The sequence below is a fragment of the Galeopterus variegatus genome, unplaced genomic scaffold (genome assembly GCF_000696425.1).
Source record: "Galeopterus variegatus unplaced genomic scaffold, G_variegatus-3.0.2 Scaffold559, whole genome shotgun sequence".
NCBI classification, from domain to species: domain Eukaryota; kingdom Metazoa; phylum Chordata; class Mammalia; order Dermoptera; family Cynocephalidae; genus Galeopterus; species Galeopterus variegatus.
In genome coordinates this window covers 516,509-536,138 of record NW_007726670.1, presented here as the reverse complement: position 1 = coordinate 536,138, position 19,630 = coordinate 516,509, and the positions used below count along the sequence as shown (strand labels likewise).

General features: G+C 33.2%; 1 protein-coding gene across 4 annotated transcripts in view; it reads left to right on the top strand.

The window, feature by feature from the left end:
- Positions 1–19,630, top strand: part of PAPOLA (poly(A) polymerase alpha) — a 45,996-nt gene that overhangs the window by 8,172 nt on the left and 18,194 nt on the right. For all 4 annotated transcript variants that reach the window (XM_008570029.1, XM_008570026.1, XM_008570028.1 and 1 more), the window contains exons 6-14: positions 3,102–3,213; positions 4,301–4,390; positions 4,481–4,619; positions 6,201–6,273; positions 7,692–7,812; positions 8,768–8,852; positions 15,046–15,099; positions 15,611–15,730; positions 17,096–17,205. In XM_008570029.1, the coding sequence (XP_008568251.1) occupies positions 4,534–4,619; positions 6,201–6,273; positions 7,692–7,812; positions 8,768–8,852; positions 15,046–15,099; positions 15,611–15,730; positions 17,096–17,205 (649 nt within the window). In that variant the 5' untranslated portion in view covers positions 3,102–3,213; positions 4,301–4,390; positions 4,481–4,533. The remainder of the gene's footprint in view (positions 1–3,101; positions 3,214–4,300; positions 4,391–4,480; positions 4,620–6,200; positions 6,274–7,691; positions 7,813–8,767; positions 8,853–15,045; positions 15,100–15,610; positions 15,731–17,095; positions 17,206–19,630) is intronic.

Below are 19,630 nucleotides of genomic sequence, written 5' to 3'. Positions count from 1 at the left end.
GACAACTGAAGACTGTCTTAACAAGCACAGCTCATCTGTGCTGAAACTAAGGCTGGGTTAAGATGGGGTTTAGGTCCTCATTAAAGTCCACAGCATAGAGTTTAAGAGGAAATGATGAAATGGTGCTCCCTGAAACATCTCTTCTTTAAATTTAATTAGACAAATTATACTCAAACTAGTAGATGCCCTGGGAAGGCAATCAACATTAGGGCTAATAAAAAGCTTGAATAGTATAAAAGGGCTGGAGGAGGTATTGTAGAACCTTTCTAGCACTTATGAGAGGTAAATTAACACCAATTGCTAAACATAGAAACTGGATAAATTTCAATATTCATTTAGAAATTAATTTTATGATGCTGTCCTAAGTATTAAAATACAGGTTATACTTAAATCATTCAAAGTTTGGCATGTTCACACATGTGCACAAAGTATTTGATAGATATTTACACACTGGGAGACACAATTATGGTCTGACTTTGGAGTTTTGGCAGATCTGGGTTCAAATTCTGGCAAGTTTCCCTACTAGCTTTTTTTGGGTGCGTGTGATCCGAACCCTCGGGCGGGAGCGCCGCCGCGCTTCCCAAGCGGCGCACTATCCAGTGCGCCACCGGGCCGGCCCAAAACAGTTTCTTTGGTAGTTTTCCATATGCAAATTTAGCGTAGTTTTACTCTCAATCAGGCAATAACAGTGATTTTGCAAATAGCACTTTCCTTTGACTTCACTTAAGTTAAATATTTTTTAAAAGTTGGGAGAAAAGTGTGAACTGTGGTAGTATGTTGAAATGTTTTCTTTTTTTTTAAAAGATGGCCGGTAAGGGGATCTCAACCCTTGGCTTGGTGTTGTCAGCACCACGCTCAGCCAGTGAGCAAACCGGCCATCCCTATATAGGATCCGAACCCGCGGCCTTGGTGTTATCAGCACCGCACTCTACCGAGTGAGCCACGGGCCGGCCCGAAATGTTTTCTGATAGGGAGGATATATGAGCTCAGATTTTTGAAATGAGGTACATTTCTCCTTGCTGCTTTCAATGTGTATAGGGAAAGTAGAAACAAAGCTGACAGTGAAGCAACTTTAGTTACTTATTATGTTAGTTCTGCTGAACATAATGGTGCTGGAAAGTCCTGATAGTAATAGTGAAGATTATAAAAGTTTGGAAGCTAGAGAAATAATCATTTATTGTTTGGCAAAAAGGGCTGTTTCTAGAATTGTTGCATATGGTGCCCAAGTCTATCTTTTATGAAAATTGAATGATTGACCTTAATAAGTAGACATACAGTGTTAAATTTGGGGTAAAGGATTTTCAAGTTCATGTAGCTTTGATTTACTATCAATGTTAAATATAAAGTAATCTGTAATATAAGGTGTATAAGGTGGTGCTCCATTTTCCCAAAAAGAACATTACTCACAAAGAGGAAATTTGTTTTGTGGGAGACCCAACTCAACTTTATAAACTTTGCAGGATGGAGATGAAAGTCAAATGGCTGCTTGGAATATTTAATGTGTTAGGTTTTTTTGTTTTTTGTTTTTTGTTTTCTAAAAGATGACTGGTAAGGGGATCTTACCCCATGGGCCATAATAATCATATACAGTGTATATTGACAAAATAAAAATTAAAAAAAAATAAAAAAATAAAAAAATAAAAGATGACTGGTAAGGGGATCTTACCCCTGACTTGGTGTTGTCAGTACCACGCTCACCCAGTGAGCTAACCGGCCATCCCTGTATGGGATCCGAACCCGTGGCCTTGGTGTTATCAGCACCACACTCTCCCGAGTGAGCCACAGGCCGGCCCCCATGTTAGTTTTTTATCATATAAGCTATATAAAATAATACTACTTTTAGGAAATATCTTTTCATTTTCACATTTCAACATTTTGTGAAATAATTTCATCCTAACTTTTAAAAATATCAGTGTCATCACTGAGTTGCTCTTTGAGTTATGTGGTCTTATGAGCATATATATACTCTTTGTCTAAATTGGGGGAGATACTAGACTTTGAAATCTGTTTCATTGGAAAATTTTTCCTACTACACAAGTACTTATTTGAATAACAGTACAGTTTTTTCCTTCCATCCTTTAGGTGTATTTTTAAATGCTTTTTCACAATATTCTCTTAAAATATTTCTTTTGAAAGTTATCTGATGTTATAAAAAAGCTTGTTTATAGCAACATCCATAGTTTTGGAACCACGAAGTCACATCCTCAGGAATAATTACTACATCTGTGCCAAGTTTCTTTGCCCTCTCACCTTTCCTTTAAAAAAGAAAAACAGTTTCGTCAGTTGAATTTTATAAGCCTTCAAACTAGCCTTAACTCTGGTTGTTTTAGGCCATGCTTTCCCCAGTTTTTGTTTATGTTCTTGTTTCTTTTTACTCAAAACTAAATTGAAAAAACGTAACTGTAGTATTACAGACAATACATTCTCATACATAAGGAGCTCCCTTTTTACTGAGAGGTATTTTGGAGCTAAATATAAAGATATATGTAATATAATCAGCTCACAATATATAGGCAAAGAACTAAACAATTAATTTTAAAGAATTCAGTATATACATTTAGCTAACTTAGTGAATCCAGTAGATGCACTTTACCAACTTAAAAAATCAAATTTCCTAATAACTGAATAAAATAACAAGTCAGGTATTTGTATAAGTTCCATTTTATATTACCATGTTTTAACATTATCTGATTAAAATACCTGTCTATGAATTAATATAGTTTGGGCTTTTGAGGGGAGCTATGTCATGTTCATAGTTGATGAGAAGATCATGGCTTCAAGGAGAGTTAAGTCGTCATCTTTTTTCTTTTAACATTATCTGATTAAAATACCTGTCTATGAATTAATATAGTTTGGGCTTTTGAGGGGGGCTATGTCACGTTCATAGTTGATGAGAAGATCATGGCTTCAAGGAGAGTTAAGTCGTCATCTTTTTTCTTTGCGGCTGGCCAGTAAGGGGATCCAAACCCATGACCTTGAGGTTATAAGGCTGCACTCTAACCAACCAAACTAACAGACCAGACCTCAAGTTTTCTTCTTTATAGAAATGCCTTAAAAATAGTTTGACAGATATGGAATGTTAAGTTTTGTTTTTGTTTTAGATTGATATTTTGTTTGCAAGATTAGCACTGCAGACTATTCCAGAAGATTTGGACCTACGAGATGACAGTCTGCTTAAAAATTTAGATATAAGATGCATAAGAAGTCTTAACGGTATGTCAAAGCCTACTTCTTTTGCCATAGTTACAGTTTTTGTCAAATATTAAATAGTTTTTTTTTTTTTTTTTTTTAAATAATGATAACCGGTAAGGGGATCTCAACTCTTGGCTTGGTGGTGTCAGCATCACACTCAGCCTGTTAGCTAACCGGCCATCCCTATACAGGATCCGAACCCATGGCCTTGGTGTTATTAGCAACGCACTCTCCCGAGTGAGCCACGGGCTGGCCCCTTAAATAGTTGTTTTTAATTCAAGTTTTGTAATGAACCTGTTATAGCCATCTTATTAAGCTATACTGAGTCAAATACAATGTGCTTTACCTAATAGACTACAAAGGAGTGTCCAGTAGTTTATTTTACTCATCTTGCACTGTTATTTCTTTTCTTCTGTCATTAATCATGCTTGGAACACTTAAAAAGACTATCGGATGTTTGTATTCTATTGCTAGTGACTTAAGTTTCACTGCATAACCCTAATTAATTTTGATCCTGATGTCCTTTTTGTTTTGTTTTGGTTTTTTAAAAAGATGACTGGTAAGGGGATCTTAACCCTTGTCTTGGTGTTGTCAGCACCATGCTCTACCAAGTGAGCTAATCGGCCATCCCTACATAGGGATCCGAACCCATGCCTTCGGTGCTATCAGCACCACAGTCTCCCAAGTGAGCCACGGGCTGGCCCTTCTGATGTCCTTTTTGTAATGCTGTCAGCTGGTTAGGTTAAAAGGGCTGCTTTTGAACAATTTTATATTAGCATAGCTTGTTATCATCCTCTTAAAGACAACTTTCAGAAATGTAAGTGGATTGTACCGTTCTCAGTATGTCTGGACAGGAAAATGTTTTAATTATGAGTCGAAAGTTTGAGATTAGACAGGTTACAATTCAGTTTCTTTGATTTAGGTTAGTGCTTATGATAAGAGGTAAATACTTTAAATTTTTTTTTTTGCCTCTTTATTCAATTAACATTACAGATTCTACCAAATAAAAGATTTTGTTTAATTTGATGTCAGTCTCAGAAAATTTAGAAGTATTATCATTAAACTTCTGATGACTTAATATTCTGTTTTTTCACCCCCCATTAATCAGGTTGCAGGGTAACCGATGAAATTTTACATCTAGTACCAAACATTGACAACTTCAGGTTAACTCTGAGAGCTATCAAACTGTGGGCCAAACGTGAGTTCAGAATTTGTTGGCTAGCTTATTAAAAATATTTAAACTTTTATTCAACACTAACTTATCTTTTTGCTTTTCCCTTACCAACAGGCCACAACATCTATTCCAATATATTAGGTTTCCTCGGTGGTGTTTCCTGGGCTATGCTAGTAGCAAGAACTTGCCAGCTTTATCCAAATGCAATAGCATCAACTCTTGTACATAAATTTTTCTTGGTATTTTCTAAATGGTATGTGTTTAGATTATATTAAAATAAAATTGATTATAGACCTGAAGTTTAGTCTTATTTCTATGACATTTCTGCAGCTGGTTTCAGATTCAAATTTTAGTTCATGATATAGCCATTTAGATAGCCTTGGGGAGATCACGTATATAAAATGGCAAACCTAAACTCCATTCCTTTTCCCTAGCTTAGCTAGGAACGTAAGGCAGATTCTATTTAATCTTTCTTGCATAAACTTACCCTCCTAGTAAACTGAATTTTAGCTAAAACGTCTGCTAAAATCCAATTTATTGAAAGGTTGGGATATCCATTACTTTCAGATAAAACTTATACTTTACCACCTCTTTCACTTTCTGAGTTTGTGTAAATCTATAGGCCATTAGTTTTTTTTTTGGTGATTATTTTTTGCTTTCAACTGTCCATTTATCTTTGGCAATATATTAAAGATGTACATTTTATAAAAAGCCTTTAAAGAATAAATTACGGTGCTTACAAAAAAAAAAAAGCAATTGATGATCCCTTTTAGATTAGACATTAACCTAGGAGAGATTTTATTTTTAAAGTTCCCTCATTTCAAGATATCCACATTTGTTAACCATGATTTCTTTTAAGAAAAGTTAAGATTGAAGATTATTGCCATTTCATATTAGTTACTATGCCCCAAAAGGTGAGGCTTCTTGGTTTCCAAACAGGTTTATCTTAGATTTATCTTCCATTCCTGTTCTTGCCAACTCCTGCCCCTCCTCCCTCTGTAAAAAGAATTTTTCTTTTTTAGTAATTTTATAAAAATTAGAGTTATTGGAGACAATTTGTAATTCAGAACTGTGCCTCACTTTTCACTACACATTCTGCTATTTTGGTATTTGATACCACTTAATTATATGTAATTAGGTGTGATAAGATTAAAGAATGTCAGAATTTCTCTTAATACTGCACATATATAAATTAGTAATATTTTTAAGAAGCTAACTTTGATATATTAAGGATGGCAGATGGTTTTCATTTTTTTTTTTATCTCTTCTATAGAGGACTGAAGTAGCTAATTTATAGACCACCTCTTGAAAACGTCTTCATACCATAAAGTTTTACTACACTAATTCATGTTAACTTTTAAGTCATAAGATAGAGAAGGATTTTTCTAATTAATGTTTGTAACTATTCATACCCCTTTGACTATAATCAGAAGTGACTTTATAATTCTCAATTGTCTTTGGATGAAACTAGTATAAGGACAAGATTTTGTCTTTTCAAGGGGGAGGTTTATCCTGTTCAAGGTTGAGATGAACACATCAGATGTCTTGGAATGGTGCTTCTTTATTTAAATAGTGCTTTATCGGTTCTTTGGGAAGCATAGAAGATGTTTGCCTTTAGTCCAAGAAAACTGCCAAGTAGTTTGAGTTAATTTCATGGTTAGAGGAAAAGTATTTCGAGTACTCTAATGTTGACAGAAAGGAACAAAAGGTTATGTATACCAAGAGGGCAAACTGAATGAACAAGGATCATATCACAAATGCTATATGTTTAACAAAATACGTTTAGATGGTAATATCCAATAGTCTTATCAAGTGCTACAATCTTTTTAAACAGGGAATGGCCAAATCCAGTGCTATTGAAACAGCCTGAAGAATGCAATCTTAATTTGCCTGTATGGGACCCAAGGGTTAGTGTATTATTTTTTCCCCTACAAATTCACACTGTGCAATAACAAGTAAAAATCATCTGCATAAACTCCAGGGAGACTTCCCAGCTTTTTATGTATGAGTGGACGTATCCGTATTACACTTTCTTTTAGATAACTTCATCTATACTTGTCCTCTGATGTGAGAAGCATAATTATGTACCCTGTAAACCATATTTAATTGTACATAGTTTTTAATACACATTTCACTAACATTTTAATTCTATATAGAACTATCTTGTAAGTCAAAGTTGTGTGGGCGTTTGTGCTTAAAAAAAAATAAAAGGATACTAAAAATTCCTGTATTTTTTTATTTGATCTAAGTATTTTGTTGAAATTGGGTTTGTTGGTAGGAAAACTGTTGCTTAATGCTTATGTGGGCAGATGACTTCTAAGCAATATCACTTTAATTTACCATGATGTAATTGTAAAAATTGAGTTAGATATTTCAAAGATGACAAAAACATGGTTGGGCTAAAGAAGAGCTTTCATTCTGTTTCTTGAGAAGTTATGACGTTTACTGCTTAACTCATTTTAAATGTTAACAACATGCACTATATCAAGATGACAAAAACATGGTTGGGCTAAAGAAGAGCTTTCATTCTGTTTCTTGAGAAGTTATGACATTTACTGCTTAACTCATTTTAAATGTTAACAACATGCACTTTATCAGTTGGTATGAAATTTAGGTTGAATAGTACTTTCTAGGTTTATGAAATTCTGTTTTTGAAAATTAATTTGCTATCTTATTCCAATATCAAAAATTTTAAGCTCTGTTGAATTACATCAAGCTATGTATTTCCAAGTTTTCCAAATCTCAAGGCATTTGATTTTGGAGGATGTGAGATTACACTTTCCTTTGTGGGGCTATTTATCATTAGTAAACAGATTAACAGTAAATCATCCCATTTTTTCCTAAAATGTTATCAACATGGATAATGTAATTTCACCAAGTGTTAATAGGCATAAACTCCTTAAACCTAAGGGTATTTTAAAAGCTAAGTTTCCATCTTGTTTAAAATTAGTTTTACACAGAACATACTGTAGCCTTACATTTCTTTAAAGTGTAATTGTGTGTGCATCTCCATTTCTGTTGTTGAATGAAGAAAAACTAAACATCAGTAGATTCCCAGGTAGAACATTTTTGCTCTGCAGGCACAGTATTTCTAGTAAGATTGCCAAAATAGTCATGCCCAAATGATTGAAACTCAGTTAAGACCAAATCTCTCATTCTATAAAGAACTCCTATAAAAGCAGTGTCTCCTTACGTGGTTTTTCTTTCTCAACTCCAGCTATGAATAAATGAAATTTAATCATTGGTTCAGTTTAACAAGGGGTAAAAAGTCCAAGTATCTGTTGCTATGTACTTGAAGAAACTGATTGGCTGTTGTTGTATGTAGGTAAACCCCAGTGATAGGTACCATCTTATGCCTATAATTACACCAGCATACCCACAACAGAACTCCACGTACAATGTGTCCGTTTCAACACGGATGGTCATGGTTGAGGAGTTTAAACAAGGTAAGTGTTTATGCTTATGCTCTCCTTTATACACGAAGGATTTACATACCATTATAGACCTGTTAGCTATGCAGTTTATGTTGAAAGAAAACATTCACTGAAGTGGATTTTGGCATTCATTTATTGATTATGGTATAAGAGTATTGACGCAGAAAAGTTTTAGGTAATTTATTTACTTTTGATTATTTGTTGGATTATTAATAACACTTAAAACCGTATTTTTAGCTGGGCCATTGTGGGCTGGTTAAGTGTCATACTATAGCCTTGTAAAATTATATGTATCAGTTTGCCTCCACTGTGTGACATGAGAGATGCTTAGAAGGCTGTATACTCCTGGGAAAGAGCTTTGAGCATCATTGGGACCAAAGAGCCCATTATTTTGGAAGATTTTTAACGTTTTTGAACCCTAGTTGTAAGTATTAATTTGAAGGTGTAGCTATTACCAAATGGTCTTTGAGGGAAATAAATGGGACAGGGTTTTTGGTTTGACTGAAAGCAGTCAAGGAAGTAAAATCAGCTGTACAACTACCAGCTTTAAATTTAGAAATTGAAAAATCTTTCCTGTTGTCTAAATAGGCTTTAAATGGGAAGATGCTTCTATCCCTGTAGAAACAGCAGAAAACTTTTTAGAGAGGCATGAAACAAAGTATATGGGAAAGTTTTCCTTCTCAGGTAACTACAGTGCTTCAGTTTTGAGAAAGTCATTCTGTGAGCATGGCATTTTAGAATAATGGTCCTTTACCAGAAACCTGGCTCTCAAAAAATCCTCCAGCTATTATGAAGTGTATATGGATGTGTATGTAAGAATATGCTCTCAAGTCATAAACTAAAACTTTTATTTGTTAAAATTATGGTTTTAGGATTATGGTAAATGCATGTGGTGTGTATAAGATTATTTAAAATTCTAGATTGTTAGACTGAAGCATGCAAATATTTTAATATGTTTTTAATTTAGGTCTTGCTATCACAGATGAAATTTTGCTGAGTAAGGCAGAGTGGTCCAAACTTTTTGAAGCTCCAAACTTCTTTCAAAAGTACAAGTATGTATTTTAAGGCATGTCAGACATGTTGCTTTTTTAAGTAATGGTTTAATAGTAGCGTATATGACATCTCTTCTTGCTAGACTGATGCTGTTTCAGATATTCCTTTAAACATCTTGTATAGAGTTTTTTTTCCTGTCACAAAGGACATAACTTTTCAGTAAACTCCTTATTTTTTCTTTGTCAGGGTAACGTATGGCCCCTGTGGTTTTGCTCTCTGATCTAACCAAACTCCTCTTTGTAGCAACATCATTTTTATAGGCATATGTCAGTCATGACCAAGACAGTAAATCTGTGTACCTTGGCAAATGGGTGAACTTTTAAAACCTGTAGTTAATATTCTCTATTCAGAAACTAATTTTGTCTAATTATGGAAAGTAGTTTATCATTAAGATTCTTTATAATGTAGATAAAACTAAGAAAATGTCAATATATATATAGCCAGTTAAATGTTTTCAATAGTTATAGCACATTTTTGGCCTACCATTTCCCTCCAGTGTTAATAAAGCCCCTTCAAATATTTCTACAAATAGTTTTGGGGTCTGAGTGGAATAATTTTTACTAATGGTTTTAATATAATGGTTTAATACCTTAGTACAGGTTAAAAGCCTTATTAAGTGTGTTGTTTTTGATGAAAAATGTAAGTTATAATAAATCTTATTTTTTTAAAAAAAACACGGACTTGCACTTTTATTTGCCCTGGGCTGAAAATTTGCAAAAGTCCCACTTAAATTTTTTTTTAATGCTTGACACTTTCCTGACCATTTGATCTTGTGTTGGCTTGTGTTTTGTAATAATCTAAGCAAGATTGCTTTATGCTATTTCCCCAATTAAAAACAAGAATGATGACCTTCATGATGTCTCTGTGTTTTGTTTCTGTATCTTTTGCATGAACAAGCAATAATGGAACAGCTTAACTGTTGTGTTCTGGGAGCACTATGTTGTCAGTAAAAATTTAGCATAATACCGAATGCTCTTGTTTTATTACTTATTCCCCATAAATTGTGCTTTCCATTTGGCAGATCTTTTTTTTTATTTTAACCAGTGTTGATGAGGAACTGCCTTTGAACAGTTAAACTAATAAACATATGTACTGATACTTTTAAAGCTACAGTATAAAAGGGACATAATTATAAGGAGAAGAATAAAGAAAATGGTCTTAACAGAAAAGTATCAGCATCTTTTAATTCCTGAGAATCAAAGATGAAACTAGGTTCATTCTTTGTCCTATCTTACTTATAGGATAGGAGTAAGAGGTTGGTAGAAAGAGGTTCTTGAAAATAACCTACTTAAGTGGCTTCCTTTAAGTAAGATTAATGTTGAAATTGAACAAACCTTGACAGTATCATTTCATTTGAATAAATTCACATTATTAGAACTTTGGTGGTTTTTTTTTTTTTTTTTAAAGCTGGGTTAACGTTCCTTTTAAAAGTTCCCTTTAAAAGTTTTAAACTGTACTTCAATCTTTGCCAGATAGTACCTGTAAGGTCTTTGATTTGACTCATTAAAAGATTATATGTTACTGTCTTTACTGAGTTCTCCTAAAACACTCAAATCTTTATAGCTTATCAAAAATGACTTTAATTAAACATTAGGTATAAGGAAGTAGCAACAAGTAGAGGGAACTGTATCAGGAAAATTTAAATTTCAGCTGAGTATCCTGGGAAAATAAAGATTTGAAAACATGTCAATAATCTAATTTTATCTGTACCAAATTCTATTGATATTTTTAACTCTTCTCCAATAATCTCCCTGTTTATTAAGGTACTGTGATGACCATCATTAAGTTTTGGAAGTATTCACAGCTTTGAATTTTTAACATGTCCTTATATGAAATACCCCCCCAAATTTGCTGTACAAATGAATTGTGAAATCCTTAGTTTTTTCCCTTGAGTCAAAGTTAAGCCTTATTTGAAGCATATCCTGAAAGCATTGCTATTTGGTATATGTAGGGTTTTAAATCATATGAAACATACCTGCCATTCTTGGAAGGGAGGGAGCCATGGAGGAAATTTCATTTACTTAAAAAGCTGACTAATGATCTTCCAGAAAGAGAACAATTAAAAAAAAAAAAAATCTTCCAGAAAGAGACAGTGTTCCTTGAGAAAAAGAGGTAACATTATTTTGTGAAATTTAAAGAGTTCTAAGAAATATTTTTCATATTAAAGTATTCAAGTAAACACTTAAGTAACTAGCAGTAAAATAAATCATTAACATTAGGAAATGAGAATACTTATTTCAGGTGTTACATTTTACTGGGAAACAAGGAGGGAAAGATATTAAGAAAATCAGAATGTTCTCTAAGGTGTAACATCAATTTTAATAAGTATGTATAAAATAATTTAGCCTTAAAATCTGTTTTGTTTTTTTAAATAGTAAACTAACTCTTGGTTCTGAATTACTTAAAAATAGAATTGCAACAATTTTTTTTTTTTTAAATGACCGGTAAGAGGATCTCAACCCTTGGTTTGGTGTTGTGAGCACCATGCTCAGCGAGTGAGCCAACTGGCCATCCCTATGTAGGATCCAAACCCGTGTGGCCTTGGTGTTATTAGCATCGCACTCTCCCGAGTGAGCCTGGGCCGGCCTAGAATTGTAAGAATTTTTGAAGGTTTTTCAGTGTGCATATCTGAACTGTGATCTTACCGAGTAAAATATTGAGATGAAATGGCCAGGAAGCCTACTTACAAAATGCTTTTTATGTAAATACAGCAAATAAGTGTTCGTAGGACTTTTTACATAGGTTTTAATTCATTTGGGATACATTTTTATAGTTGAATATTTATTGGAAGCTATATGATAATCTTTAAATTTGGGGAAAAGATAATGACAATTACATTAAGACTTCTGAGTGTCTCCCAGAGGCATTTGAGCATCTTAAGAGTGACAGTATTAAACTTGGCAGTCGTGAAATAGGGGATTACGTGTTTTGGTACAACAAAGTAATATACTCTAACTTAGAAGTACTTTTATATGGTTTCGGTGTTCTAAGAACTTTAATAATTGAATACAAATTTTGGTTTTTAAAACTTTATTTTTTTTATTATTATTTTTTTAATTATTTTTATTTTGTCAATATACAGTGTAGTTGATTATTATGTCCCATCACCGAAACCTCCCTCCCTCCTCCCTCTCCCCCCTCCCACCCAAGTGTGTCCCCTCCGTTTGCTTGTTGTAAGAACTTCAAAAAAAATTGTGGTTGTTATATCTTCCTTTTTGGAGAATGAAGTTGGGATGTTTTCAATTTCTTAGATGAGCCTTGGAAGCTTTGCTTCTGTTTCAATCTTTTGGAATAGTTTGTAAAGAATCTCGTATAACTTCGTATAATGTATGCTATACGAAGTTATTACGCATCTTAAGAGTGACAGTATTAAACTTGGCAGTCGTGAAATAGGGGATTACGTGTTTTGGTACAACAAAGTAATATACTCTAACTTAGAAGTACTTTTATATGGTTTCGGTGTTCTAAGAACTTTAATAATTGAATACAAATTTTGGTTTTTAAAACTTTATTTTTTTTATTATTATTTTTTTAATTATTTTTATTTTGTCAATATACAGTGTAGTTGATTATTATGTCCCATCACCGAAACCTCCCTCCCTCCTCCCTCTCCCCCCTCCCACCCAAGTGTGTCCCCTCCGTTTGCTTGTTGTAAGAACTTCAAAAAAAATTGTGGTTGTTATATCTTCCTTTTTGGAGAATGAAGTTGGGATGTTTTCAATTTCTTAGATGAGCCTTTGTTTTGTAAATGAATTCCTAATGACTCATGTAAAATCTTTGCAGATTATTTCTATTAAATTTAGTTAGTGCATTTTATATATCTCAATTCAAATTTTAAATGTGGCTGAGTAAAGGATATTTAACTTTAGCATAAATACTTGTTAGAGTTATTTAACAGCTTTACTTATACGTAAATATATGCTTTTGTGCATATGCAATGTAGAGTGGATACTCTCTCCCCCCCACCACATTTCAGTAAGAAACAAAGTTGAATTCTTTACGTTTCAAAACTTTAAACATTGAATTGCCAACAAAATTATGTTCAAATGGTTTGTATATTTTGCCTTTGTAAATAGAGAACATTGTATATCATTTAAGATTTTGTTGAAGACTCAGGTGGTTCTTATGAATATTTTTAATAGTGTGGTAAAAGAGTGATTTAGAACTAGAGGAGTTTAATCTTTACATAAGGTGAACCCAGACACCTTTGTGTGTTTGAGTTTTTGTGTGCATGCCTGATTTTTATACTTTGTTGTCTCCCGTTATAAACTGCAATCTTTTTGTGAGAGAGCTCTTCATCTCCCTTTAAAAAAAAAAAAATTCGCCATTTTTAATGTCTCAGGGATCTAGAAATCAGGTTGCTGAGCTTGTTAAGATTTCATTTGATATAAGACCATTTAGGCCTCTCGAATATTGGCTTTTCTGTGTATAAAATGCATGAACTTTTAGTGCTTTTATGAGATCTTTATTATTTATTTGGGTCATCTGTGCTTGCTCTATGTATGTGGCTTCTTTCAAATAATGCTGAACAAAGGAAATATTGGTCTGTATGGATTTGGACTGCATATTCACATATCTATACACGTTCCCATATTTATTTATATACAGGTCAAGCATTCCTAACCCAAAAATCTGAAATACAAAATGTTCCAGAGTTCAAAACTTTTTGAGTGCCCATGTCATGCTCAAGGAAAATGCTCATTTGAGCAGTTCAGATTTTAGATTTTTGGATTATTAATGCTCTACTGGTATGTTATTCTGCAAATATTCCAACATCTGAAAAAATCCAAAATCTGAAACACTTCTGGTCCTAAGCATTTTGGATAAGGAACCCTTAAAGTGAGTGTGTGTATGTGTGTGTATCTATATATCTGTCTCATTTCTTTTATTTTTACCTCTTGTTACCTTAAGATTATAAATACTTGATGTTAACTCAGTTGAACTTTATAATGCCTCTACGATAAGACAGGTACTGTTATCCTGTATAACAGATGATGTACACAAGTCTTAGAACTGTCAAGGGTTACATAGCTATGAAAATTAGTAACTATTTTTCAAATATGCTGTAGTTTAAAAAATGCTCAAATTAGCCAAACCTTTCAATAACGTTGCCTAAAGTCTTTTATTTTCTTTGCCTGAAATCTTACGTTTTTTTAACCATAGTTGGTAGTTTTTTTCTGGGTCTAGGTTAGACTCTTGTTTTTGGGTAGAAACCTGACTTGTATAATATGATAGAAAACATCAGAAAAGTTTGAGAGTTTTAAAAGAGTAAAATAAAATTTTTTGTCCTACTGCCACTTTCCAAATTAGATAATGATACCAGTTTGCTTTTTGAAGTAAAGTTTCTGGTGTGAGATTTGGCTCCTAGCACTTCTAAAGTGGATGCATAAAAGGGTATATCGGACTGAACTTTTTTTGTCTTAGGAAATTGAATTACAGTAATTGCAATTTAGTAATAAATAGTTTGTTTTAAAACTACTTAAGGATAGGTATTTGGTCGTGATGGTATTTTCTGAAATCAAAAGTTGGCCTTTTCTCTAATTTGAATGGAACTGAATTCTGGATAGAAATCAGATTTCTTTGTTGCTGTCAAGTTTGTGATGTCTGTTTCTTTGTCATAGAAATTTATACTGTTACTTGGGAAAAATCAATACTTAAGTTGGGGCCTAACTTAAGTATTGGGTTTAATTTTTGCTACCATTTAATTTGGATTAAAAAGCATGACATGTTCGATACTCTCTTTTTTAGTAGAAAGTTATTGTTGTAAATTTTTAGTAGAAGTTATTGTTGTAAAATGTATATTTAGTGATCATGTTTTTGTGGCCAAAGTTCTGGTGTTTTGTTCTTGTTGATACGTTTTTGTTTTAATAGATTATGTTTTAGTGAGCAACTCTTTAATTTTATGAGTAGAGCACTCTACCAAAGTCATTGAACAAAATTACCAGTTAATGTTTATTCAGCCTTCTTTATGCTTTTCTTTTGGTAATTATTTCTAAAATTGCTATCTTTTTAAGAAGAATTAAAATTGCCAGTAGTTAGAAATGTGTGGAAATTAGCTAACATGTTCAGATTGCAGTTCTTCTTGCTAAATTAATGATCTGTAACTATAAGGAAGCTTATTACATTATGGTTTTAATATCCAGCACAAAGCATGTAAATAAAATAAATAGCATGTTGTCTTTATCTTCAAAGGCATTATATTGTACTTCTAGCAAGTGCACCAACAGAAAAACAACGCCTAGAATGGTGAGTATAAGATAAGACTTTACAGAAAAAATAAACTTCCAAGTTAATCAGATAGCCACAGAACACAGTAGGAGATGGGAGGAAGTTCTTAAAACATCCATTTGGGTTTGATTTTTTCATGAATGGAGCTTTACAACTTGTAATGGAAGTATAAGACTTAGGGGATTCGTGTACACTTTTTTGTTTGTTTTATAAAGATCCATGTATCATTTCTTAACTGTATACTTAAAGTGCTTTGTTCGAAGTTGGTGATTTTTCTTTATCGTTTGTAACCTTGCTGGTTTGAATGAAGTGTGCCTTGTTTCTCTTTTCCCCCCAGTTCAGCATTTTTGGGTAGAGCATAGGCTTTTAGTTTTGTCTTTGGGGGTTCAGCCAATTGAACTTCCCTGGTGTGTATTTTAAGTTATTTATTATCTTCATATTCTTAACATAAACATTTGATTTTATACATTTGATTTTTTTTTTTTAAGTTAACCAAAACTTTTATTAATACAAAGTGACATTTATTTAGGGTGGGCTTGGTGGAATCAAAAATCCGAATCCTGGTTGGAAGCTTGGAGAAGAATGAATTTATTACACTGGCTCATGTGAATCCCCAGTCATTTCCAGCACCCAAAGAAAATCCTGACAAGTAAGGATTCTAATTTAATCAGGCCCCTTTTCAACTTTTACTTATAGAAACTTTTATAGGCAATTTTTATAATTAGTGTCACTATTCTGTTGACTACATATGGCTCAAAACCAATTTGGAATTTCTAACTTAGTTTTTCCTGATCAGAAACATTGAAGAGAAAGTCTATTTCTTGAGAAAAATCAGCACTGAAATAAGTTATTTTCTCTGATAAACTCTCTAATTATGAGTACCTAAGTAGAGTTCAGATTCTGCAGATCTGCTGTAATACTGTCTTTAGCATTTCTTCTTAACATTCTTTTTTTCTCCCATATTGTACTATAGTTGTTGGAATAGCTGTTATACCATACGTAAGTGGTTTGCTTTTTACCTTAATTTTTTAAAAAGGGAACATATTTTAATATGACCTTGCAAACATCTGATTCGTGTTGGATTTTGGACCAGTGAGAAGATATGTAAATACAAGCAGGCTCACTTTGTCCTTTTGAGGCTCTTTAATATGAGACTCTGCTTTACCTGTACTTTATAGCATTTGGAGGCTTACAGGAGTATTAGTAATGAACTTTAAAAAATAAATAAATAAAGCAGCATTAAAGATTGAAAGATAAAGGTGAAAGGATCACTTAAGATTGTATTATATAACAACTATTATTCTGATAATGTAATTTTTTTTTCTTTTGCAATCATGGAAAGGAGTTATTTGAACATTTTGCAAGTTTTTGGTTATTGCAGTTTTAATTATTAAAAGACTGTATGATGTTCCATTCTGTAGATATGTCATTAAGTGTTCATTACAAGTTTTTGTTACTGCAGTCTCTATTGGAAGACTTACATGATGTTTTACTCAGTAAATGAAATTTTAAACGTCAAAAGTAGCTGAATCACCAATTGCTTCTATTGTTAAGCTTTAGTCAGTCAAATGCAGTTCACATGAACTTTTAAATCGAATTTTAAAAGTTGAAGAAGTATATATTAAGTTTCAGTTAAATTTTTACATCTGGAAAATCTTCAGTGTGTCAGACTTTCTAAAAGTTAACATTATTCTTTTCCCTTAGTTTGAACATATTTCTTCTTTGGTTCCAGTGCCTTTGGTACTTCAGAATCATCATTGAGAACATTCATTGGCTATCAATATCTACAGTTAGTGTATATTGGTCCTGGGACTCTGATTGTTTATGTAGTAATAGGAATACAGAGGACACGTGTGGAGAAAGACATTGATTTTTGATGAAGTTTGGGTTTAGAACTTGAGTTTGCTCAGATATTTGTATTACAAGTTTTTCCATATACCTCAGGTTGTCAACCACATTGATAGCTATATTTCCATGAAGTCCTGAGAAACTATAGCAATATTCTTCTTTGCAGGGAAGAATTTCGCACAATGTGGGTGATTGGATTAGTGTTTAAAAAAACAGAAAACTCTGAAAACCTCAGTGTTGATCTCACCTATGATATTCAGTCTTTCACAGATACAGGTATGTCTGTACTTGGACAATCAAAACATTCAAGTGCTTGCTTATTTGCATTTGTCTTGATGTACACCACGGTCAGTGATATTTGCAATAACTGTTCAAATTACTTGGGAATATTGAACAGTGATCATCAAAATAATCTTAATGGTTTTTGTATTAGTTCCTAGTTTTAGTAACATCTAATATATAAATGATTTTTCTCTATTGTGATGGACTTTAATGTTAATAGAACTATTTTAGATTTGAATTATCCACAATTCCTTAGGAAGTTACAAACAACCTGAATATGTGGTTGTCTAGAAGATTGAACCTTAGGGGCTGATGACACTAAACTTCTGGTGACTTGAAATTTGTTCTGTTTGTTAAATATAGGTTCAAGTGTCAATTCATATGTGGGGAATAGGATGATTAAGTTTATATTTTGCGTTGATCTGTACCTGAGAAAAAAGGTAGTATGTTTTCACTGAAGACCAGATGGTGGATGTAGTTGACAGAATCTAAGGCTGTTTGTAGATGCCCAGCTTTTCAAGGGAATGGTGAATATGCATGGAACAACTGTGCATCTTCCTTAAGGGCTAATCCTATTCTCTCTCAAATCTCTCCCCCCAATCCCCACCTCCGGATTTAAAAAAAATTTTAAGAAGTGGCATTTTTACCTGTGCACTAAGGGGAGTTTTCTCCTGATACCATTTATATTTAACATCAAACATTTTTCATCTATTTGGAGAGAGAAAAATTTAATTTGTTAAAAAGTCAGTATCATATATTAAGTGTACTATACAAGAGAAATAAAAGGAAAAGTATTTCAGTATGTGAATGTTCAGGTACAACGATACTAGAAGACATACTTTAGTAGTCAGATGGTGGCATCTTTGTGTAGAATCACTAGCAATGTGACATCTGTGAATGCTGACTGATTACAGGTGTTACCTGTTGTGATTCTGATACCACTAGCAGTGTTGCCATTGGTGACATGATAGGAGTGAAAGTTGAAAAATAAAAAAAAAAGATCTAATTTTGATATACATAGTAGTTGTGTTCCTGGAAGTTTCAGATTAAAATACTCTGATTTTATGTAAAATTGACTTAAGTTCTTAGTTCAAATAATTGCTAAGTAGGTTTTTCATCTTCAGGAATGTAGGTAGGATATGGTACAATTCTTCATTGGGTGGAATTGTCCACACTGAAGAATATCTAGTGTCTCTAGCCAGTAGCAACCCTTAGTCATTGTGACTTACTATAAAAATAACCCTACAGCTTTTTAGGATGTCGTCTGTAGGATGATACTCCACTTGCGGAAAACCACAGAAATATTTTTTATTGAAATAAAAATTCTAATGTTAACATTATCTGTGAACTAACAAGTCGTAGAGAGATACTTGAATTAGAAAATTTGTACATTACATGCACGTCGAGCTGTTTATTAAAGATTGTACTAATGAACCATCAAGATTTTCAAGGATCTTTCAGGTATTTTGGGAAGGAAATAATTTATTCTGTATCTTGAAACATTGTAATGGAATACTTTATGTGATTTTTATTTATTTATTTATTTTATTTTATTTTATTTATTTATTTATTTTTTAAAAAGATGACCGGTAAGGAGATCTTAACCCTTGACTTGGTGTTGTCAGCACCATGCTCAGCCAGTGAGCGAACCAGCCATCCCATATGGGATCCGAACCCAGGGCCTTGGTGTTATCAGCACCGCACTCTCCTGAGTGAGCTACGGGCCGGCCCTTTATGTGATTTTTTAATAAAACAGATTTAACATGTTCAAAACAAATTATCACCCCTAATCTTCTCTAGCTTCTTTTCAAGTTGTTCTACTTATTCAAGCTAGAAACCTTGGAGTTAACTTTAACTCCTATGTTTCCCCTTCTTGATATCAATCCACTGTGAAATCTTTTTGCCTTTTCTTTCTGAATACATTGAAGTTCTTGCTACTTTTTACTATTTCCACTGCTGTCATCCTAGTTCAAGCCACTCTTATTGCTCTGTAGGATTATTGACACTGCCACAGCTTTTCTGTTCTGCCCTTGCCCACCTTCACCTATTCTCAATTAGCATTCAAATGATATTTTTAAGCCGAATTGTGTCTCACCTGTTTACAGCCTGCAATGGCTACCCATTTCACTCAGAATAAAAGTCCAAGTTCATACCATGGTTTGCAGGCCTTTACCTGATTTGGCCTTCTTATTGTGTCTCTGACCTCATCTCCAATTATAAATTCAACAATCCTTTATCCATATGTCTTGGGACCAGAAAGGTAATAAAGTTAGTAAGTAATATATACCCAGTGGGGCCTTGAGCAGCATTTGGTAATCAGAGACAGTAACATTTCTGTAAAGAACCGTAGATATGCACATTAAGCAAAGAGTAAAGACCAAATAGCCACAAGGAGTTCGGATCAGGGTTTGTTGATAGG